The sequence below is a fragment of the Notolepis coatsorum genome (assembly GCF_963971535.1).
Source record: "Notolepis coatsorum genome assembly, chromosome: 17".
Taxonomy (NCBI): domain Eukaryota; kingdom Metazoa; phylum Chordata; class Actinopteri; order Aulopiformes; family Paralepididae; genus Notolepis; species Notolepis coatsorum.
The window spans coordinates 12,904,117-12,930,032 of record NC_140181.1 but is presented as its reverse complement, the minus strand read 5'-3'; the positions used below and the strand labels follow the sequence as shown (position 1 = coordinate 12,930,032).

Below are 25,916 nucleotides of genomic sequence, written 5' to 3'. Positions count from 1 at the left end.
AATTACAAAAATGGGAAAATATCATAAAGGATAATCAAAACCCTTTAGACTTCCCAATCACAGAACAAGAGCTGAAATCAAAACTCCAGTGCCTTAAAGCTAGAAAGGCCTGTGGTACAGATGGCATATTAAATGAAATGATTAAACACAGCTCTGAAAAATTCCAATTGGCTATTTTAAAATTATTCAATTTGACACTAAATCTAGGCTATTTTCCTGATGTCTGGAATGAAGGACTCATAACCCCAATTTTCAAGAGTGGAGATAAACATGACCCAAAAAACTATAGGGGTATCTGTGTGACGAGTAATTTGGGCAAACTTCTATGTAGTATCATCAACACCAGACTCATAGAATTCCTTACAGAACACAGCGTTCTAAGTAAAAGCCAAATCGGATTCTTACCAAATTATCGTACCTCTGACCATATATACACTCTTAAAACCCTAATTGACATTCACGTAAAACAGAACAAAAACAAAATATATTCCTGCTTTGTCGATTTTGAAAAAGCCTTTGACTCAATTTGGCACAAAGGCCTTTTCTTCAAAATTCTAGAAAGTGGTGTTGGAGGAAATACATATGACTTGATCAAATCCATGTACACAAAAAACAGATGTGCTGTTAGAATTGGAAATAAAAGAACAAATTTCTTCACCCAGGGTCGCGGAGTCCGCCAGGGGTGCAATTTAAGCCCAACATTGTTCAATATATATATAAATGAATTAGCAAAGTTATTAGAACTTTCTACTGCACCCGGTCTGACTCTGCACGATACCAATGTAAAATTACTGATGTACGCAGATGATCTGGTTCTGCTGTCAGCCACTAAAGAGGGTCTACAACAGAACCTAGACATCCTCCACCAGTTCTGTCAGACATGGTCTCTGAACGTAAACATGAAGAAGACTAAAGTCATGATCTTTCAAAGGAGACACGAGTCTCAGAGTTCACATAATACATTTAAATTAGGCACACACATATTAGAAAACACAAAAAGCTACCCATATTTGGGATTGAAAATAAATCATAATGGAAACTTCAATATGGCTGTGAATGAATTGAAGGAGAAGGGAAGAAGGGCTTTTTATGCCATCAAAAGGAAAATTCCAATTGACATCCCAATTAGGACCTGGCTCAAAATTCTAAATTCCGTAATAAATCCAATAATATTATATGGCAGTGAAGTGTGGGGTCCATTAACTAACCAAGATTTCCCAAAATGGGAAAAACACCCATTAGAAGTACTGCATGCAGAATTGTGCAAAAACCTACTTAAGGTCCACAGACACACTGCCAATAATGCATGCAGGGCAGAACTCGGCCAATACCCCCTAATCATTCAAATTCAAAAGCGAGCCATAAAATTTTACACACACCTCCAATCAAGTGACCCCCACTCCTACCACTACAAAGCCCTTCAGAGCCAAGAGATGAACCCAGATAAGAGTCCCCTCTGCCAGCTAGTCAGAAATCTCTGCCCACAAATGCCTCAGGACAGATACCAAAAAATCTGGCCCAACCAAATAACCTCAAAACAAAAAGAAAACTATATAGAATATTGGAACAAATCAACCAAATCTCAAAGTAAATTAGAATTCTATTTGACCCTAAACAGAGAGTACACAGTGGCAGAATACCTGACCACTGTGAATGATATAAAATTAAGAAAGACATTGACACGGTACAGACTGAGTGGACATAGTCTAGCCATAGAAACAGGCCGTCACAGGCAGAACTGGCTGCCCAGAGAGGCCAGGCTGTGTTCACTTTGTCATCAGGGGGATGTTGAGACAGAACCTCACTTCCTACTATACTGTGAGAAATACAAGGATCTAAGAGAAGTTTTCTTTTATAAAATAAATAAAATTGATCCACAGTTTATCCATCTCCCTGATAATCAAAAGCTGTTATATATATGTGGGGAGAAAAGTCAGTGCACAGTATTAGCTGCAAAATATGTAGATGGTTGTCATACAATAAGAGAACAAGCCCTGTAAATACATGTATCTGGGTGGCTACATCTGTAAAATTACTACCCGATTGAATGATTATTTGTAATTTAATATGTTTCTGTTGATTGTTTATCTTATTGCTAATATTATGTATGTTTTATTGCTTAATAATATATATGTTATTGTTTGTATGTTGGACTTGCTTTGGCAATAAGTATGTTGATATTTCATGCCAATAAAGCCTATTTGAATTGAATTGAATTGAATTGAGAGAGAGAGAGAGAGAGAGAGAGAGAGAGAGAGAGAGAGAGAGAGAGAGAGAGAGAGAGAGAGAGAGAGAGAGAGAGAGAGAGAGAGAGAGAGAGAGAGAGGGGGAGAGAAAGAGAGAGAAAATTAAGCGTGACATGAATCATTGGCGAGCTCATATCCGGGTGTTAGTTCAACTCCTTCAGTCAATAACTGCTATGAAAGAGACAAGAGTTTTGGCCTGGAGGAGGGAGGCGAGAGAGAGAGGAGAGAGAGAGAGAGAGAGAGAGAGACAAGAGAGAGACAAGAGAGAGGGAGAGAGAAAACCAGAGAGCCTCACCCCCAGAGAACACCTTCAATCAACCTCTCTTGACTGACTATATAAGACACGGTCAAAGGAAGCAAGTTAAAGCAAATTGCACTGAAGTAAGAATTCTCTCACATGTTCTCGTGCTCCTCATGCTCTCACACACACACACACACACACACACACACACACACACACACACACACACACACCACACACACACACACACACACACACACACACACACACACACACACACACACACACACACACACACACACACACACACACACACACACACACACACACACACAAACACACACACACACACACACACACACACACACACACACACACACACACACAACACACACACGTGTGGCCTTGACCTTTGAGGTGAATGGCCTTCAGGTCCTTACAGGTTGGAACACAGTGTTCTGTGGAGCAGGTCCACCCTAACCTGGCGCCCCCCCCCCCCCCCCCCCCCCCCCCAAACGCTCTGTTCACAGGACAGGGATCTAACCTGGTGCCCCCCCCCCCTAACCAATAGTTCTGCCAGTCTCGAGTCCACAATTTAAATTCTCATGTCAGAGTCGAAAAATGTATAAAATATTTTCTTTTAATAATACATTTTTTTGTGTGACCTAGCAAACATTCTTATTTAATGCATTTCTATATTTAGAGGCAGCCTAATTGATCTAAAGATGCACATGATGCTACTGTTTGTTTGTTTATTAAAACCAGTTGATAGGCCAAATGCAATGCTGTTATTATTATAGGCTACGATGGTGAACGGTGTCATTTAGATTTATCGTCGGTCAGCTGAGCCGATCAACGTTCTGGAGGATATCTGAAGTGCCTATTTATGTGCAATACCATTTGATTTTAATGATCCATTCTATTAAAAAGAATAACCGAATGTAACTGAAACTGAACATTTTAACTGAATTTAAACTGAAACATAAAATAACAATTTCGTGAATTTTCGGTCAGTAGACTATTCGAAAATGATTTGTCACTCATGCACATCCCTATCAACAACAACAAGCAGAATCAACACTAAACCAAAACACCACTCAACATCTACAACAAGCAGAAGGGCTGCAACTAACGATTATTTTGGTAATCGACTAATCTGTCGATTATTTTTTCGATTAGTCGACTAATCTAACGATTATTTTTGTCACACCCTCAATCTCTGCTTCCTGTGGGCATGGCTCCTTCTCCAGTGCATGTTTTACCTCACATGCTCAAGTCTGCACACCTGTGAATGTCACCCTGTTGTCCAGTCCCTCTGCCTTAACAGTTAACTTAACATAACATGATGATCCCATAGCGAATTAAAATAATGACTCATGAAACATTTGAATTTGGATCTTAAGCAACTTTAAATCAAAATGTATTTGAACAATACAACAATCACTCATAACAAGATAAATAAATTAAATAATACAAATTAAAGTGGAAGTGTTTAAATAACTAAAAAATATATATAGCAGACTTCTTAGCTTAACATCCCAGGGAACTAATGGGACAACTGGGGATGTTGTTTGCTCCTGACAAGAGTCTCAAAGTCTGGGGTGATGGTAGACAAGCAACTCTGAGGTCATGCTCAATGTCCAATCTGTTCCTCTGCTTTGTCTTCAGCTGGACCAGAGCTGAGAAGCCACTTTCACAAAGATAGGTAGTGCAAAAAAAAATAAAAAAGTTTAAACCGACTAATCGACGCAAAAATTCCGCGTCGACAAGTTTTTATGATCGACGTCGTCGATTATGTCGCCTAATCATTGCAGCCCTAAAGCAGACAATGCGCCCCGTCTTCAGAATCAACAGCAAAGTCTCTGAAGCGAGTATCAGCCTGTCAGCCACGGTTACAGCAGGGTTAGGGTTCCGTGTGTGTGGTTCTGTTCATACTCACAGCCCCTCCGCCGGGTCATCCTGCTATTCATCCTCGGAACCCAGATCTTCTGGAGAGGATTCTGGGTCAGTGAGATCTGGGTCAAGTGAGACATGGCTGTCTGTGTGTGTCTGTGTGCGTCTCTGTCTGTGTGTGTGTGTGTGTGTGTGTGTGTCTGTCTGTGTGTGTCTGTGTCTGTGTGTGTGTCTGTGTGTGTGTGTGAGTGACAGGAAGGGAATGCGAGAAGGAGACCTAAAGAGCCGCCCAGGTAATAAGTGTGATTTTGAACTTTCACGGCAGGCAGAAAGGGGGAGGAGACTCACTCACTCATGCATGTATGATGACCTCAGCTCTGGCAGGGGATGAACCCTTCTGGTTGCACTGACGACCCGTCAAATCAGGTTTGTTTCCAGGTAACAGCCAGAATGTGGGCAGTCAGTCATTAGATTAGATTCAAATGTATTAATTAGTGCCGTCAATCGATTCAAATATTTAACTCGATTAATCGCATGATTGTCCATAGTTAACTCGCGATTAATCGCAATTTAATCGCATTTTCTTTTTCTTTTTACCATAAACTGATATTTTTCAAGTTTTAATACTCTTATCAACATGAGAGTCAACAAATGCTTGCTTCATGCAGCCATTTAACACAAAAGGATGACCCTCATGCATTGCAAATTTGCATCAAATTCAAAACAGAGTGATGCACAAAATAACTTAAAAGAAAATAATAATTTAAAACAATGAATGAAGTGCATGAAATAATAGGGGAAAGAGACGTTAGGAACTTGTTACAAGGGCTGAGAACTCTTTCTCTCTTGCCCCTTCCTCATCTCTCTCACCCCCCTCTCTATCACACACACACACACACACACACACACACACACACACACACACACACACACACACACACACACACACACACACACACACACACACACACACACACACACTTTGAGTCAGAAACAAACATAGTATCAATGAGAGTTTCAATAATACACCTGAGTGAAGTCTAAAAAAAAAAAAAAAAAAAAATGAATCTCGAGTTAAAAAAAATAGTGGTGTTAATAGAATTGGGCGATAACGCGTTAATACCGCGTTAACTTTGACAGCCTTAGTATTAATGTATAATGTCATCATACAGCACAAAGTACAGTACAACGAAAAGAAGTTCGGCATCCACCATCTACACTCACTGCACACACATCCACATGCACACACTCACTTTAAACAAACACTCACCTTAACACTCACTTTTAGACACTTTAAACACTACACCATTATGTATCTATTTATTAAAGAGATTTGCACTACATCCATACCTCATTTTGCATCTTGCCTTTTGTAAGGTTTTTGTACCTCATTGTCTGCATTTTTACTTCATTGTACTTAGGTTGTACTTTAGTTTGTATAAGGTTGGGACTTATTCCTCTTTTACTTACTTGTTTTACTGTATGAAGCACAACTGTACAGAACCAAGCATTTCACTATAATGTACATGTACTTTATACATGACAAATAAAAGCAAACCTGAAACTTGCTTTGAGGAACACCGGTCTAGATCCCTTCACCTGGAAGGACATTTTGATGGGGTCATCACTTTTCACAATAAAAGGTTGTTTATAAACCTATTCCTTAATCCTAAACATAACCATCCCCACTACCTACATACAAATATATTATAATAATAACCTTTCAGGCAATGGGATCTAGACACTATACAATACACAGAAGGTTAACCCTTTCACTGCCGCACAACAGCAGGTTAACCCTTTCACAAATTAGCCTCCATGACTTGGCTAGCATCACAGTGATGAAAACCATAGCTGAACGGTCTCCCATGACAACACATATATTATGCCAAATGACAGTGGGTCTGCAGCTACGACATAGAACTACGACAGACAAATTGATCCCTTCACTACTTTTAAAGACTCTATCACAGAGTTTTACAAACACACCTGCAACTGTCACCCGACCTTTTAACTGTGATCGGTCTGTTCTGCTTCATGTATTACATATTTGGTTGTTTGTTTGATGTGTGTTTTATTAAATTTTTTAATTTTTATTAATATTTTTGCACAAATCTTACACATCTTCATGGAAGAACTTTCGTCAGCATAACATGCAAAGTCTAAGATTTGTCTTTTTCTTTTTCTTGTAGACATACAAAACTTACATAGGACTTATACAGACATACCAAAAACAGACATGGAAATTAAAAAAGTACTTACAAAAAAAACAAAAAACATTACTAGATAATGTACATAACCAAGACATATATACGTTACATGTAGTCTGATTCTACCTGCGATGCAAGTATGTGCTGTATGTGCTGTATCTCTATCTATCGGGGATGCCATCTTTCTCCATAGTGCATGTGAGAGGATGTGTCTCAGATATATGTAAGTGTGTGTGAGAATGTGTATGAATGTGTGTCTCGTTTGATGTGTGTTTTAATTATTTCCCTTACCTCTGTGATGTTTGTGTCATCTGTCTCTTTTCCATTTTATTTTATTGTCCCCTTTCCCCTTCAAGATGCCATTTTGTCCTCTCACCAGGCTGGCATTGTAAATAACTATTTATTCTTAATTTACCTGCCTGGTTAAATAAATACTTAAATAGTTTGAAGGTGTCTGCTGAGTGTTGAACTATTGAGCAATATTATAGGTAGTATATTGTGTGTGTGTGTGTCTGTGTCTGTGTCTGTGTGTGTGTAAGAAGAGTTTGAGTGTGTATACAAGCAAATGTGTGCACAAATCTGAGTACAAAATATGTTTGAGGGAGAGAGAGATTAAGGGAGAGAGAGATTGAGGGAGAGAGAGATTGAGGGAGAGGGAGGTGGGGGGAGAGAGAGATTGAGGGAGAGAGAGATTGAGGGAGAGGGAGGTGGGGGGAGAGAGAGATTGAGGGAGAGAGAGAGAGATTGAGGGAGAGAGAGGTGGGGGGAGAGAGAGATTGAGGGTGAAAGATTGAGGGAGAGAGATTGAGGGAGAGAGAGATTGAGGGAGAGAGAGGTGGGGGGGAGGGGAGAGAATGCAAATAAGAGTGGTGTTGATTGGATGACATGTTGGCAAGTATGTTTAGCCACCAGGGAACGGCATGTAGCAGGAATATGACACCCACATGCAATACACACGCACACTCACACACATTCATAAAAAGCACAACACACTCTCACACATTCATAAAAAGCACAACACACTCATACGCATAAAAGCACAACACTCACATATTATTCATAGAAAGCACAACACACTCACAGTCATAAAAAGCACAACACTAAAATAAACTACAACGTTGAATATTCCTTCTCCCCAGTAGCGGCTGCTGGTTCTCTCTCCACTTGGGGCGCTATACCAAAACATTTTGCAAACATGTACAGTACCACGCAACCGACTCATGGCAAGACGTGAGCGATTCGACTCACGCTCACGGCAATGAATCGGCTCTTATGAACGAGTTGCTCAGCTGTTACTACAACAACACACAACCAGTCAAATAAAGTATAGTCTAATTCACAACTTGAAACACAATATATAAATAGAAAAGTTAGAAACAAAACTCGCTCCGTCTCCAAACACACGCAGATCTCTCCCTCTCTCCTTCTCTCTCTCACACACAGCGCGACGTGGAATCGATTCGTTACACAATCAGACCTAGTATATGTAGTATTATATACCAAGAATAACTTCAGTATGAGTACAGGGCTGTACACATATTTAGCATATTGTTAAACGAGCCAAGGCTAGCTATTAAACTATCGATATGAATCGAAAATCTGGGACCCTGATGTAAACAAGACAAACGTCTTTCTCAGGTCTGCATCCCCTTAACAATTGTGTGTATTGAGCCGTACTGTATTGTACCCATTCTGCAATCTGTTAATAAAGTTTTCATTCATTCATTCATTCAAACATAGACGATATTGAACAAGCCATAATCCACGTATTTTCAATCCAAAAGAAAGAGAGAGAGAGAGAGAGAGAGAGAGCGAGAGCGAGAGCGAGAGCGAGAGCGAGAGCGAGAGCGAGAGCGAGAGAGAGAGAGAGAGAGAGAGAGAGAGAGAGAGAAGCCAGCGTTAGCTGAGTGGCTGAGAGAGAGAGAGAAGCGTTATCTGAGTCCCTCCACACTGCATCCATAATATAGCTTGTTAATAGCCAACAAGTACTGTGAGTGCCTTTGTCCATGTCCGCCTCGAACAGCCTGCAAACTACCTGGTGTTCTATCGCCATGCTCTAAGACAAACTCTAACCTTAACCAACTTTGAAAGAGTGCCTAAGCCTAACCGTTGAAAGAACTTGCCATCACGCTCCAAGACAAATATCTGCATCACACAACACAACAACAGCATAAACTCACTTTGTTGAACTCATGTTACAAACTGCGGTTACGGAAAGTACCGCGTCGGCCAATCAGAGAGCTTTTAGACGCTCGGCTGCTTGCTAGGTCGCTTCAAACCAGCGCCCGAGTTCCATCATAATACATCATATTCAACGCACAGCGCGTGGCTGCGACGGATACAGCGATGAACCAGTGCACGGCGGGCACGCGCACTCCAGGCGCAATTGCGCCTAGCCCAGAGAGAAATACGGCGAGGAGAAATGCCTGCGGCTACGGCAGGGCTCCAGACTTTTTTCACCACCGTCCCAGAACCGTCCCGAAATACAATTTTAACCGTCCCAAAGTGAATGTAACCGTCCCAAAAATCAAATGTTGTTTCTTTACTGGTTTTGTCGTCTATAGTTGTTATTAGGGATGCCCCGATCACGTTTTTTGCCACCGATACCGATCACCGATCGTCGTGAGCCATATCGGCCGATACCGATCCGATACCGATCGTTTTTGATTAAAAAAGAAATTAAAAATTATTTTATATAATTTTTTTTTTATAAAATATATATATTATATAATTAGACTTGTACTTGTATTATCTGCGAGACATCGCCACCACGCAACAAGCTCCACTGTCTGTGTGTACTCTAGTAGCCTCCAGCTACGGCCAGGATTCTCCGGAGCTGCAGCTAGATCCTATACTCGAGTAGCCTGCAGCTACGGCCAGGATTCTCCGGAGGTGCAGCTGGACCCTATTGATCATATTCAACAACATGCCCTCAGCTCGAATACGCATCGAATGAGTGTTATAAAACATTGATATCAGGAGCTATCTGTGGCTACTGCTGGCCGGCTATATAACGTTGATACAGCGCCTCTGTGAACTATTTAGTTCAGTGGGACATTTCGTTTTGAACAGTGAGCTGGCGTCAGCTAACATGAGCTAACAGCTAACAGCTAACAGGTATCATACACGTCTCTACTAGAGTTTGCTGGAGCGTTTGTTGATGTCAGGAGCTATCGGTAGCTGGCCGGCTACATACCGTTCGGTTAGACAATGCCTCATCATGTATTGGACTGGAAGCGAATGGTTGACTGGGTCATTTTGTAACGGTAGCTAACGTTAGCTAAGGGAGACGCCGTCCTCCCGGCTGCCGTCCCACTAGACTAGACTACTAGACCCGTGTTTACATGCGTGCGGGAGGGGCTGGAGGGAGGAGCAGAGTCTGTGAAAAAAAAAATCCTCTCCGTCCCGGTTGCGTCCCAGCAAAGATTTCTGTTCGTCCCAAATCAATATTTGATCGTCCCCGGGACGACGGGACATCGTTAGTCTCGAGCCCTGGGCTACGGTAATGAAAAGGTCTATATCAGACAGAATCGTCACTTCCTGTTCAGGAAAACTATTATTAATCTTTGTAAAATTAAGTTATATTGTGCATTGGAAACACAAACTTACTTAAAATGAGTAAATATTATTCATTTTAAACATGTTTACATTATTTATAGGGCTATAAAACAAAAAACAAAAAGATAATTTTTCTTGTTCTACTCTCATATAACCAGGGGCCTGAAGGGGGGGCGGCGCCCGTGCGCCCCTAGTGGCGAGCCGCCACTGCTTCTCCCTGTACATGCATTGATACACATTGCTTCGCAGAGAGAGAGAGAGAGAGAGAGAGAGAGAGAGAGAGAGAGAGAGAGAGAGAGAGAGAGAGAGAGAGAGAGACCTGAACTTGATCTTCTATGCGTATCCTGGTCACCCTTTCTAACGGTCTGACCTGGCTGGCTCTGACCCTGCTCTGACGTGACCTCACCTGTGCTCTCGCAGAGAGACAGAGAGACGGGAGGCTAAACAACTTCAGCATCCATGTTGTTCATCTGCAGTCTGTCCTGAAAGCTCCTTCTGTCAACAAAAACTATGGTCAGGTTGCGCAATAAAAACACTGCACATTAATGCAGCTTCAGTGTGTGTCTCGTGTGTGTGTGAAACCGGTCTTATTTGACATGCCCTGGGTGGGAGTTGAACCCCGGTCTCCCGCGCCGCGGGCGACATCGCAGACCACTATACGAAGAGGTGAATTCACTTCTTGGTAGTGTGTCTGCATGCCTTTGTTTTAACTCATTGAGCGCCACGCCCCTTCCGGGAAATTATGGCTAGATGGCCACCGCTTTAATCAATGGGAGGACGGAGATATTTGCGAGTGCTTAAAATATATCTTAAATTATGGCTATGGGTCTAATACATAGGGCTGGGCGATATGACGATATTATATAAATATCGGGTACAGTTCATTAACGATACACCTTTTTAACGTATTGTGGATATCGTGATGTTTTGCCCAAGAGGATTGTGTCGCGTCAATCTGGTCCACACCCGTTCAAACTTTTGAACAACGCCGCCCCCACACACACTACTGCATCAAAGTTACTAATTATTATTAACAAAGGCATTCGTTTTGTGGCATTAACGTTATATAGTTACACGTTCAATAACATTAGCGTATTTACCCAAACATAGCAACGTCCGATGACGACATAGATAGCAAGCGTTACTGTTCATATCTCAGCCCGTGCGGAGTTGTGCATGCCCATTCTGCGGTCTGTTAATAAAGTTTTCAATCAGACAGATGTATGGAAAGGCTTTTATTATAACATTCGTTGCAATAAAATCATTATGGCTTGTTTAGTCATGCTGCGGTGCGCTGGTAATCACTCGTCTGCCGCAGGGAGCTGTTGTTGTCGTTGAGCTGAGCTCAGCTCTCGTCAAAATCAATTGCGGAAGTAAAAAACGCATAGAGCTTGCCGATTGGTGCTAAGAACAGCAGGGCGGGTTCAATCGGTGTGACGTAATTGGCAGACTCGACTGTCAATCAAAATTATTCTGGCCGGCTGAATGATCGAATGAATGAAAACGTTATTAACGATTGCAGAATGGGTACAATACAGTACAGCTCAATACAACAACAGTGGACTGGGGGATGAAGACCAGAAAAAGACTTTCAGCTTTTTTACATAAGGGTCCTCCATTTTCAATTCATCAAAACATTTAGAGACATACAAATATACAGTAGTTTCATAAAAATGCTAAAATGCTATTTATTGATTGATTGATTGATTTAAAACTTTATTAACATATTGCAGAATGGGTACAGTACAGCTCAATACATACAATTGTTAAGGGGATGTAGACCAGAGAAAGTCTTTCGTCTTGTTTACATCAGGGTCCCCCATTTTCAATTAATCATATTTCATATCTAAATCATATAATATCTCATTGCTAAATATATGCAATATATAATCTAATAATCTAAATCTAATATATAATATAAAAATGCTAAATGCATGGGTATTTTATTTAGTCTTTAATGTTAGCTTGCAAACTCAAATACTGTCTTGGTAAGCCTCATAATGAATTGTTTGGGGAAAAAAAGAAAAACATCGTGATGTGTATCGTGTATCGCCGAAAGGTCAGAAAATATCGTGATATCATATTTAGGCCATATCGCCCAGCCCTACTAATACACGTCGCTTATCAATGAGTTGCTTGCAGTCAACATGTACAAAACGTAGAGCTGCCGCGGTATTGATGTTTTCCTTGCCGCACACATTTGCAATATATTTCCTACCGCCGCGGTATTACCGCACACACACACAAAAAAAAAAGTTTGAATGCATTTTTTTTGTAGTCTACTCTTTATATAGCATATAGCCTGCCTCTAGTCTAAATGTCTATCTTTAGAGGATGACTTTGCAGCATGAATATTGTTTGGGATTCGGCATGCACGCATTCGTTATTAAAAGTGAAACACGGATTCGAAGTCTCCCCTCGGTGTCGCGCCCGCCGGTTACCCCCCCGACCCTTTCTTCTTATTATTATAACGTTACTACTTATGATTACAAAGGCATTCGATTTGTGGCATTAACGTTAGTATAGTTACATGTTCGTATTTACCGGACCACATAGCAAGGCAAGCGTTACTCAATTAATATCTAAGTTCCTTTCTTTGCTCAGAGCGTGCCGAGTTGTACCCATTCTGCGGTCTGTTAATAAAGTTTTCAATCAGACAAGTGTATAGAACGAAGGGCTTTTATTATAACATTTCGTTGCAGTAAAATCATTATGCCTCGTTCCCTGAGGAGCGACGGCGTCGGTAATCCACTCGGGTCTCCGGTGGGAGCTAACGTACTATTAGCCGTGTTGTGACCCGTCCAGCCTGGCTCTGCGGCTCTGCAGATACCCCCTATTGGTTGTGATGGCTGAGATTCAGGAAGTAAACGCACAGCAAGATGCTCCAAGCATGTGACGCGTATCTCTTCTGACCAATCAGTGGTCTGCAGTGTTTCATGTGACTTTTCTGGTACCCAATAGGGTCGCTTGGAATCTCGACAGAGAAGTAGGGTATATCTGCAGAGCCGCAAGCCCAACGAGAGCGTAATAATAATAATAATATAATAAAAAACAGCGGTGATGCCGGTATTCAGCCCAACGCTGCGGTGGGCATGATGTAACAGCGATACCGCGGTAATACCGATACCGCGGCAGCTCTAACAAAATGGATTGTTTTTTCATCTGTACATTTCCGTTTTATACCGTTTTGAATACGAGTATAGTTTTTGTGATTTCTAGTAATTCCAGAGAAAGACGCGATAATAGCCCTTTAGTGGAATACACAAAACACGTTGTAATTTTTCGGCTGATTTATGAATCGTTTTCAAATAAACGCTAGATTATCGATAGTATATGTGTCCTCATGCACGATACAGAAGCGGGCTGAAAAATCGCTTATCCGTGCATTGGTCGGCGCCAACGGCACGCACACACACACACACACACACACACTCCGATGGCGGTGAAAGGAACATCTGATTAACCCAAGATTTGTAACATAAATTCCTTACCTCAGATCTGATGTCCTGCAAAAAGATTAATCCAATTCCTGATCGCCATTCCAAATATTGATCGCGTTTATTGATCCAACGTTATAGTCCAAAACACATAATCCACGCTGCTCAGTGTCCCCAGTCAACGTGGTACAACGATACTGCATGCCAGAGAAGGAAAACCTGGACCGGACTTTTCTTTTTGATGCACATCCCCAGCCAATCCAATCCAATGATGTGCAATACCATCTGGGAGACGATAGGCGGCGGTATTTGCCCTTTTGCGAGCTCAGACCCATTCCCAACGATAACATCAGGTTGTATGGATGAAAATGAATGGATATCGCTAATAAAATAAATAACGATTAAAACCCGACTATCGTCGTGATTGGCGCTCAAGCGTCGGCGAGTTAACCCGACTATCATCGTGACTGGCGTCCAATGAGTTAAGGGGGAGTGAGTTTACTTGCAGTACCACTACGTGCCACAGTCACTTCACAACACTTGAAGTCCATCGTGACGGTGGATATACTCGCGGTACCCTCCGTTACATGTGTACAGAGATGTGGGTTCATAGGACAGCGATAAACATGTTATTAATATTAATGAGAATAATCAACAGTTGTCAAATATACCGCTCCTGTTGGCAAAACTGCAAGTTCTTCTGAAGAGAGGAAGAGACGATGTGTAGCCTAATGACAACGGAACAGCCGGAGACTGCCAGTGGACTGTGTTTGTGTGTATTGATTGATTGAAAACTTTATTAACAGATTGCAGAATGGGTACAGTACAGTACAGCTCAATACACACAATTGTTAAGAGGATGCAGACCAGAGAAAGACTTTTGTCTTGTTTACATCAGGGTCCCCCATTTTCAATTCACCATAACATATATGACATACATGACATACATACAGAGACAGTACTGCTACATCTATACATTTATGACATACCATATTTGCAAATACAGTACTGTTTGTGATACAAAAAGAGTCCAGAAAAGAGAGTATATACATTTGACGTAGAAACTGTACATTGGAGAAGGTTGGGTAGGTGGGGTGGGGTTGGGGGGTGGGTGGGTGGGGGACACTGTACAACTGTACAAGCAAAACTGTATCTGTGTGTGTGTGTGTGTGTCTGTCTCTGTGTCTGTGTGTGTCTGTGTGTGTAGGACTATTATATAACGTGTCTTTATGGGACGCGGCTTGTTTAACAAACCCCACACGTCCAGAGTCTACAGTCATGTTGCTGGTCATTAGGAGTATATACTGTAGTGCTCTCTCTACCCCTCTCTCTCTGTGTGTATAGTGCTCTCTCTACCCCTCTCTCTCTGTGTATAGTGCTCTCTCTACCCCTCTCTCTCTCTCTCTCCCTCTCTCTCTCTCTCTCTCCCTCTCTCTCTCTCTCTGTGTGTATATTGATTTGGAGTTGATAGTACTGTAGTCCCTGTGTGCGCGTGTTCATTTTGGAGTCGATAGTAAGGTTGGTTGGTGTGTGCGCGGTGCGCGTGTGCGTGTGTGCACGTGTGTGTGTGTGTGCGTGTGTGCGTTTGATTGAAAATTGTATTAACAGATTGCAGAATGGGTACAGTACACTACAGTACGGCTCAATACACACAATTGCTATTACATCAGGTACAAATGGAGCGCCACTTGGTGACTAAACATGGCACTGCAACTAAATAATAACACAAAAATATAATAGGCACATTTGTGACCGTTACAATATGCAACTGTAATGTAACATTCGGCTGTAATGTAGTGAATGTTCCATCAACTGTAAATTACCTTAAAGTTGATTGATTGATTGATTGAACATTTTATTAACAGATTGCAGAATGGGTACAATACAGTACAGCTCAATTAATACACAAAATTGTTAAGGGGATGCAGACCAGAGAAAGACTTTCGTCTTGTTTACATCAGGGTCCCCCATTTTCAATTCATCATAATAAGGTCATCGTGTGTGTGTGTGTGTGTGTGTGTGTGTGTGTGTGTGTGTGTACACAGTACACTGTCCCCGGAATGTGAATCCCTACCCACATTCAAAACTGCTCTTAAAGAGCACCTACGGGAGGCTGCAATTCGAAACTGGCCACCGAAAATGCCCAAAACCCCCACCACCTCCTAATAGACAGTCTCCTCCCCACCGCATGTATATAATCTCTCCCCGCCGTATGTATATTTCCCTCCCACCCACCCACCCCTCCTAATGTACAGTCCTCCCCTCCCCATCATATGTATATACTCTGTCAGGATCTAGGGGTAACAGTACTGTATATTTGAATACCGTTTATGTCACAAATGTATCAGTACTAAATACCTATATGTTTAATATGTCCCTATGCCATAAATGTCATGTATGTTGTGTATGTCATAAATGTCTAAAATTGAAAATGGGGGACCCTGATGGAAACAAGACAAACGTCTTTCTCAGGTCTGCATCCCCTTAACAATTGTGTGTATTGAGCCGTACTGTATTGTACCCATTCTGCAATCTGTTAAATAAAGTTTTCATTCATTCACCCGTCACTCACCGTTTGGTCTCTGCAGGAAGCGGGGGGTCCTCCACCCCAGCCCCTCCCCCTGCGACTCCTCCGTCATGTCTTCTTGCATCATCGCCGCGCTGTCCATAATAACAATAACCCCAAATCTATTCCTGGCCAGTTGTGCACGCAGCTCGTCTGCGCATGCAGCGTGTGTGTGTGTCCGTGTGTGTGTGCAGCGTGTGTCTCTGTGCAGCGTGTGTGTGTGTGTGCAGCGTGTGTGTGTGTGCAGCGTGTGTGCGTGCAGCGTGTGTGTGTGTGCGTGCAGCGTGTGTGCAGCGTGTGTGTGTGTGCAGCGTGTGTGTGGCGTGCAGCGTGTGTGTGTGCAGTGTGTGTCTGTGTGTGTGCAGCGTGTGTGTGTGCGTGCAGCGTGTGTGTGTGCGTGCAGCGTGTGTGTGTGTCTGTGTGTGTGCCAACGTGTGTGTCTGTGTGTGTGCAGCGTGCTCGCTTTGCCTCGCAGTGACGTGTCGTGATGGACTCTTGCTCCGCCCGCCCGCCAGTCGGAAGGTACCGTATTGGTAAACAAACACTAAATAAATAAATATGTTTCCAGGGCGAATATTTCCCTCCGTCCGCTCCGGTGCACCCCCCCTGAGCCCCCCCCTTCGTCGGTCCGGTCCGCCCGGTCGCCCACCAACAACAACAACGACGTCAGCAGAGAACGTTAACCCCTCACTCACTCACAGCCGACACTCTCCCGTCCCTCTTCCTTGTTAACACGCAAAAAGAACAGAGCCTCAAACCGGTTGATCGTTCCCATCATCGCCACGCCTGTTTGTTTCTTAACCCTTTCACTGCCACACTACAGAGGGTTAACCCTTTACTATCACAGTATCACACACTACCGACGGTTTGATAGTAAAGGGTTAACCTTCTGTTCTGTAGTGTGGCAGTGAAAAGGGTTAACCTTCTGTGTATTGTCGCAGTGAAAGGGTTAACCTTCTGTGTATTGTCACAGTGAAAGGGTTAACCTTATGTGTATTGTCGCAGTGAAAGGGTTAACCTGCTGTTGTGTGGCAGTGAAAAGGGTTAACCTTCTGTGTATTGTCACAGTGAAAGGGTTAACGTTAGGTTATGACTATAACCAAGTTCTGTTAGTTAGGGGCGATGCTTGGCATCGCCTTCTGCACTATCTCGCGTACGTGCACGCGTACTGAATAAACCACAAATGTACCTCTAATACCAGTATTAGTCTGACCACACCCCTCATCAGCTTACCTTCATAAGCAGGTGTGTGGTCACCTGCTCTCCTCCTTCCCAAGCTTTCACCACAAGGTGAGGTCAAGGGCTGCAGCGGCCGTCCGATGCCAAGCATCGCCCCTAACTAACAGAACTTGGTTATAGTCATAACCTAACGTTCTGTATCGTTAGTGGCTTAGCTTGGCATCGCCTTCTGCACAAGGGAGGCCAAGCGGAGCCACTTGGCTGACAAATACACCCCGCTGACAGCCCCCCAAAACCATCAGAACAGGGAGGGCCGAGCCCCCCCGACCCCCCCTAATGGAGGGTAGCCCCCCTATTAGGGACGTCACGGGAGGGCGACGGACCCGACCGTGCGAAGAGGCACTCAAGCAACTCAACGCACAGGGTGAGCAGACCGTGGCTCGACCCCACGACTACACACACGCACAACCCGCATGCCACCCGGGAACGAACGGAGGAACAACCTCGTTACTGCCCCCAGAATCACGGGGTCAAGGGCAAACCCAACCCCGTGGCAAGGCCGTAGCAGCGGAGCACGAAGGAAGACCCAGACCCACCAAAAGGACTGGACTCCCTGGAATGGGGGCCCGGAGAAGTCCATGATGCCAGCATCAAGACCCCACCAGGTGGGCACGTAGTGCCCCGCCCCCCACATCGCCAGCGTATTCGGACAAAGGCCCCTCAGTTACTGCACCTGGTATTCCCAGGCGGAACCAACCAGGCCAGAACCTGCCCAGCTTCCGAGATCGGACGAGACCGGGCGTGTTCAGGTCGGTATGGCCGTAAGCCGAGCGGGCCCCGTCCCCCCAATAGTACACCGCCTGGCACACTGACCCTGCAGAATAGGCAGTCAGCATGGCCGTAAGCACACAAAAAAGGTTAACCAACGGAAGCAGGCAGCGCACCGGGGAAAAACCAGGCAACAGGCTGTTAACCCTAGCCTGGAGACTGCGGACGAGACAGGCGCCAGAGGGGACAGCTGAACACAGCCGCCCCGGCGGAAGGAGCGTAAGCTGGCGGTGTTGCATGACCAAGCCTCCATTTAACAACCCCCACCCAGAGGGGTCGAGGCAGAGAAGGCTGACACGATTGGCAGACGTCATGAACGTGCAGGGGCACCCTCAACCGGTGAACCCGGGAGTTGACACTGCTCCAACACACCAGGGAATCAACCACCTCGGTGTTACCCAATGCGGTGGTTGTTCCTATAACCCCTCAAGAAAAAACTCCAAAACACACCTGCGGGTATACACCGGCTATACCGCAGTACAAGTGTTTCAGTTTCCAAAAAGGGTTAACCCAGGCCTACGGGTCGCAAACATCACTTCGGACCGGGCCTGGCGGCACGGGAAGCACAGGGTCACCAGAGGAGGTCAAAAAACCACCCCCACAGGCCCCTCTTCGCCATGCGTGAGAGAGGAGCGAAAAATAATGGAGAACCAGCCCCTAAGCACACCGTACCTGGTATTCCCCGGCGGTCTCCCAACCAAGTACTAACCAGGACCAACCTGTGTAGCGGCCGAGATCCGACGAGATCGAGCGCGTACAGAATGGCATGGCTGTAAGCCATGACGACAGTGCTGAGTAAAAACATACCCAACCAGGGTCTCCATAGCGCTTAACCCTGTGACACCCAGACCGACCTGGCATTTTTCCCCCTGAAAAAAGCCCAAGTCCCTCAGGGTACCAGAACAGCAGATCTGCATCCCCGGCGGACAACGGGTTCAACTGATCTGGACCAGCGTGACCAGAACCAGTCCCGTGCCCTAACCACGCCGACATGCCTACTCCAGGAGAAGGGCAGATATGCGTGTTGATCTTAACATGAAAAGAAGGCGCCACCCAGACGTCGGGACGAACCGCGCCTGGTGGCCCACCCCAAGGGCGTGAGACCCCACTACATATGTTCAGATCCATCCCGTCATCATCCCCCAGACATGAACGAGGATCCGTCGACAACCCACCCAGGTCATGGGATGTGGTCGCCGGAAGAGGAAAAACCCCCATCTCAGTTGCTTTATAAAAACGCTGTTTCAACCACAAGCAACTAAGGCGTGCCAGTCAATCGCCTGTTTACAGCGAGCTAGCACTATACGTGCGTCGGGACACACCCCCATCAATGAACAGGCTATTTAGACCTGTCATTGAATCCCCAAGGCGCCCAGGGGAACGACAAGAGGGGTGTGACACTCCCTAACTCCAACACTTCTGGAATAGAAAGAAGGAAGCATCAACAGTATGTATCCCAGTCTACACAGCCGGGGTAAAAAATGTTCACATTTTTACATCCCACCACCCTCCCATAGGAAAGAGACGGGGATCCCCAGAGAGACTTCCCACGCGAGCTGTACAGATTGAAAAGAATATATTGCACCTTGAGCCATGTAAAAAACTGGTTTTAGGGCCTCCGGGGAAGAGGCACCGAACCCATACACACTCAATAAACGAATTGAATCGAATATACATACAATAGAAAAGGACCCTTCTAGAGGGTCCACTCACTTTGACAATCTGAGGAGGAAGGCTCTGTACTCTGATGGAGGCTTCCTCACATGGAAGAAGGAGTCCGAACTCACAGAAGGCCTGAGTAGGCGCTTGGTGAGGAGGAGCCCTGACCACCCCCCCTGAAAACAGATCCATCACATGGACCTGAACAGCACACGGAAGTCCTACCAACAGAGACGCGCACGGTGACGTACTCTATGGCGGGGGAATTCCTGCGGTGCACACGCCCAATATACCAGGCCGTGGGACCAGGAACTCCCTCCCCCCCCCCCCCCCCCCCCCCCCCCCCGTAACGTGCCGAACCGCCACGTGACGGGAACCTTGAAGGACAGGGGGTGTACCCCTGACCGACAGAACAATGGGGAGAGGAAAGGTTACCAGTTCACCCCTTTACGACCCCACACCCATGATACGACGTAACGACAAAAAGAGAATATGACACAGTCATAGTCAGCTCTATGAAGCGTTTCACAGCTCCACACAGCGCACGAGCTAACCTGCTATCTGATTCTTACTAAGGAAAAACACAGAATAGAGAGGGCTCTAAGAACCCCGGTCCAACATACACATGTGCTTCTGTGGCCAGTACAACCTACAAAAAATGGCAAAAACACTCAACAGAGGAACGCCGTTTTTTTCACAATGAGAGAATACATCATTCTTGATTAGTATCGACCACAGGCCTTGCTAAGCACACATGACAGCAACCAAACCAATTTCCCTTTAGGAAATAAGTTTCTCCAGCAGATTTAGCACAACCTCAGCAATCAAGCTGAGAGTTACATCGTATCCCTACCACACAAAAGACACAATTAATGCACAACATGTCTGATAGGAGGTGATAAAGTCCCCAGGGAACCGGGGGGGGAAACACAATCCTCCTATTTTACCCTCAATACGGCCAGTTAAAACAGGAAAACCTGTTAATGTGTGAACTCACTGTTCATTGTCATTACAGTCTGAGAAAGAACATTCTTTTACTCACTCGTCACCAAGCATAGCTTCATAGGTTAGTTGCCTTAGTAGTGAGTACACGGTACACATAAACACCATGATGTTTCTCACACAACAACCAGATCAATACATCACGACCTGCACGGAGAAGCTATGCCAGTGACAAAAACAGCTCACACACAACCCGCAACGTATCTCAAATGCATTGCAACAACACACGCTTTGGGAAAAAACACTGTTATTCACAATACATTTAGCAAGGTAAAACCAGAAGACGTGTTTATGAGGTCTGGCCAACCCCGTACCTGCCCGGAACGCAGATCAGCGAAGTGCAGTCACAAGCCACCGTAGAACACAGCCGTCCCGTGTTGTTCGATCCGGGCAGCGTCGCCGCTCCACCAGTCGCTACAGTCCTCTTTGTTGACGCAATCCCCGTCTAGGCTCAGGCAGGGTCGACGAACATCCCCTGTCAAGGATGACGTCGTGGTCAAGAGTGTAAAACATGTTAAAATCAAAGCACGTTCAACAGAATAGCATCAAGCTAACGGCTGCTCCAACCGTTCGGGTGCTATTGCTTCCGCTCGCGAGACGCCGATCTACGACGCACGCGATCAGGAGCGAGCTCCCGGCGGCGCGCGAGAAGCCAAGCTACCCCGCGCCAGGCCACCGACCGGCTAACCGTAAGCTATGAACATGTAAACAATGACATAACACTCACCCAGACAGGCCGCCGTTCTGAACCCTCCTCACTTTTTAAGAGAAAAGAGAAAACAAGACGTCAACACCGCTTCACAACGGTGACATTAACACGCCCGGCGGAATCAGCACAGTACCAACTGGCCTGTATAGCTGACTTTGAACATGAATCTGCCGCTATCGCACATTACATGCACATATCCCCTCGTGAAGGAATACTCTCATTTGGATATGAAAGATGGGGTCTTAACACGGTGACAGAGAGAATCCACTCGTCCAGAACACACAGGGATCACCAGTGTCAATGGTCGCGGCCCACTAGTTAAAACTATAATGGTCGCCAGACCAAGGCCTTCTGTCGCCTAGACGGCTAAACAAAGGACCCTAGCCTGGGGCCGGTTTCCATAAACTTTGTCAAGTAGCCCCCATAGCACTAACAGACAAGTGGAGCCCGCCAGCAAACACTACTCACCCAACCTGGAACGCACCACTCCTCACAACAGCGGCATGTCCGACAGTTCAGCTGTGGCCTGACAGGTTTCACCCCAACAAACACAGCAAGGAACTGCAGTTGAGAAGCATGCAGCGGCGTGCTCCCAATACGAAAACCGGTGGAGGGTTTGTAGAATGATCATCATCTTCTAGACACTCCAGTACGAAGACAATATCGCCGTATTTTCTCGAAAATAGTGAGAGAGAAAATAAAGATATGATGTCAACGTATCCTTGTTTCCCAAGCTGTTCCTAATCCAATTTCTTCCATCATGGTGTCAAGTGTGGGGATCTACCGAGGCACCTCTTCCTTGTGGTGAAAGCGAGAAGAAGGAGAGCAGGTGACCACACACCTGCTTATGAAGGTAAGCTGATGAGGGGTGTGGTCAGACTAATACTGGTATTAGAGGTACATTTGTGGTTTATTCAGTACGCGTGCACGTACGCGAGATAGTGCAGAAGGCGATGCCAAGCTAAGCCACTAACGATACAGAACCTTATGTGTATTATCGCAGTGAAAGGGTTAACCTGCTGTTGTGTGGCAGTGAAAAGGGTTAACCTTCTGTGTATTGTTGCAGTGAAAGGTTTAACCTTATGTGTATTGTCGCAGTGAAAGGGTTAACCTTATGTGTATTGTCGCAGTGAAAGGGTTAACTTAAGGTTATGAATATAACCAAGTTCTATGAATACTGGTGACGCTCAGCGTCATCTACACTAACCTCACTTCGTGCATATGCACTGAATAAAAATCCACAATGTACCTTTACATACCAACATTCGTCTGGCCACACCCCTATCCGCTACCTTCATAAGCAGCTGTGTGGCCACACACTCGCCTCCTTCCCAATCTTTCACCACAAGGCGAGATCAAAGGCCACAGTGACGTCCAGGCGCTGAGCGTCACCAGTATTCATAGAACTTGGTTATATTCATAACCTTACGTTCTATATCATACTGGCTGCCGCTCAGCGTCATCTGCACTACGGGAGCTGAGCGGGAGCCTGAAGCTCGACAAATGTACCCCACTGAGGCCCCCCACAACCATCAGAACCGGGGAGGACCGAGCCCCCCCGACCCTCCCTAATGGAGGATACCCCCCCTATTGGAGGACGGGAGGGAGACGGATCCGACCGTGCGAAGAGAAACCCGAGCAACTCAACGCACAGGGTGAGCAGACCGTGGCTTGACCCCACGACTACCCACACGCACAACCCGCATGCCACCAGGGAACGAACGGAAGGAACAAACCTCGTTACCGCCCCCAAAAACACGTGGTCGAGAGCAAACTTAACCCCATGGCAAGGCCGTAGCAGCGGAGTGCGAAGGAAGACCCAGACCCACTGAAGGGACTGGATCCCCCGGAAAAAGGGGGCCCGGAGAGGTCAATGACGCCACAGCATCAAGACCTCACCAGGCGGTCACTTAGTGACACCACCCCCCACATCGCCAGCGTATTCGGACAGGGCCCCTCCAAGAGCGGGCCCTTCCCCCCACTAGTACGCCGCCTGGCACACTGACCCTGACAAACTCAGGCAGTCAGCATGGCCGTAACTCGAAGCACACAAAAGGCTACACTACAGCGGAAGCAGGCAGCGCACCGGGGAGACGACCCCAGAGGGGGTCGATCCCTCAAACCAGGCAGCAGGCGTTTGACCCGAGCCTGGAGCACTGCGGACGAGACAGGCGCCAAAGGGGTCAACTGAAAACAGCACCCCGGCGGAAGGGGCGTATGCTGGCATTGTTGCGCACCATGACAAAGCCTCCACCAAAAAAACCCGACCCAGAAGGGCCGAGGCAGAGAAGGCTGACACGATTGGCAGACGTCATGAACGTGCAGGGGCACACTCAACCGGGTAACCCGGGAGTTGACTCTGCTCCAACACACCAGGGAATCAACCACCCTCTTGGTACCACATGCGGTGGTTGTTCCTATAACCCCTCAAGAAAAAACTCCAAAACACACCTGCGGGTACACACTGGCTATACCGCAGTACAAGTGTTACAGTTTTCAAAAAGGGGTTATACCAGGCCTACGGGTCCAAATACAACTTCGGACCGGCCCGGCGGTTCGGGAAGCACACAGGGCTGCCAGAGGAGGTCCATAAGACCACCCCAACAGCCCCCTCTTTGCCATGCGTAAGAGAGGAGCGAAAATAATGGAGAACCAGCCCCTTTATGATAACGCAGGGTACAACATGTACCCAACAAAGGGCCTCCATAACGCCCAACCCTGTGACACCCGGGCCGACCCGGCATTTTTTCCCGCGAAAAAAGCACAAGTCCCTCAGGGTACCAGAACAGCAGATCTGCGTCCCCGGCGGACAACGGGTTAACTGACCTGGACCAGCGTGACCAGAACCAGTCCTGTGCCCTAACCACGCCGACATCCCCACTCCAAGAGAGGGGGTAGGTACGCGTGTCGATCTAAAAACATGAAAAGAGGGTGCCACCCAGACGGTCCCATTCGTACCGCACTCAGTGGCCCACCCCAAGGGCGTGAGACCCCTCTACCTATGTTTTGATCTATTCCGTTAACATCCCCCAGATATGAACGAGGATTCGTCGAGACCTAGTAACAGGCGCTCGGAAGAGAAAACCTCCTATCAAAACGCCGTTTTAATAATGAGCAACCAAGGCGTACCAGCCTCATGCGTGATTCTTATCAGAAACACCCCGAGCCAGCACTATGTACGCGTCGAGACCCAAACACATCAATGGATAGTCCAATCAGACACCAGACATTGGTCCTTCAAGTCGCCTGGGAGAACGACAAGGAGTTGTCGTGCTTCATATTCTTCCCTCTTTTTATTAAAAAGAAAGAAACACAGACTGACATGAATCCCACGTGACACGGCTGAGGGTAAAAATAGTTTTCATTCTTACATCCCGCCACCCTCACCACAGAGAGGAGACGGGAATCCTCAGAGAGACTTCCCACGTGAGCCATGATTTGAAAAGTCACGGTAACATTGAGCCATGTGACCAACAGACTCAAGTTACACGTATATCGAGCGTAGCAGAACACTAAGTTCCTACGCTCTGCCCCGACAACTTGACAATGACAGACCCTACATACGGGTCTGAAAAAACTCATGGAAGCCGTCGTCCATGGTGGATGGGCCGGCTGCAGTGGCCGAGGCGCCCTCTTTCCTCCTGGCCTTCTTCGCTGAAGGTCCAGCAGTGGCGGTGGTAGCAGCGGCGGCTACGGCAGCGGAACCCCGACGACGAGCCTTCCGTCTGACTCCACCGGCGACATCGGGCGGGGGAAATGAGGCTGGAGCACGGAACGCTCCTCCTGCATCTCCTTGCAGGTTGAGGTCATCAGCTGCAACGCCGACCCGAAGAGCCCAGCATCGGAGAGGGGTGCCGTCAGAAGTGGAGTCCTCTTCCTTTCCGGCACACGCGCCTGCTCCAGCCAAAGGTGGCGCTGGGCTAGAGTGGCCAGGGCGCGTACTTTCCCAGCGGCGATGGCCTGCAGCTGGATCAGATGCAGGATGGCTCCTGCCGACTGGGCGAGCTGATCATGTTGCAAATCGGTCAGCTCCGTACCGCCCGTCAGTATCCCGGACATGAATCTCGCCAGCTGTGCGATGTTAGAAGTGGCAGCCAGAGATTGAGTCGCGGAGATAAATGACTGGTCACTCCAGTAAGCCAACCGCCTCGCCGATTTCCCTTGGGGAACCGTCTTCCGTAACAGCTCCCACACCACCTCAGGACAAAGGAGAGCTGCCATCGGCCTATCAAGCCGAGGCACCCCCTCCTTCATGCCGTCTACCAAACCCACCACCCTCGTGACTCGCACGTAGGCGGGGGTGAGGCCCATGATGTGGGAGACCACCTGTCCCTGACGGACGTAGGCCTCCATCGAGGGGAAAAATGGACAGACAACGCCCATCTCTC

At 46.3% G+C, this 25,916-nt stretch overlaps 1 protein-coding gene across 1 annotated transcript in view; it reads right to left on the bottom strand.

The window, feature by feature from the left end:
• The window catches only part of LOC311243710 (6-phosphofructo-2-kinase/fructose-2,6-bisphosphatase-like), a 40,537-nt gene extending 23,810 nt beyond the window's left edge, over positions 1 to 16,727 (bottom strand). Inside the window, 1 exon segment of the mRNA XM_084333041.1 lies at positions 16,158 to 16,727. Within this exon segment, the coding sequence (XP_084189167.1) occupies positions 16,158 to 16,254 (97 nt within the window). The 5' untranslated portion in view covers positions 16,255 to 16,727.
• Between the last annotated feature and the right edge of the window lie 9,189 nt (positions 16,728 to 25,916).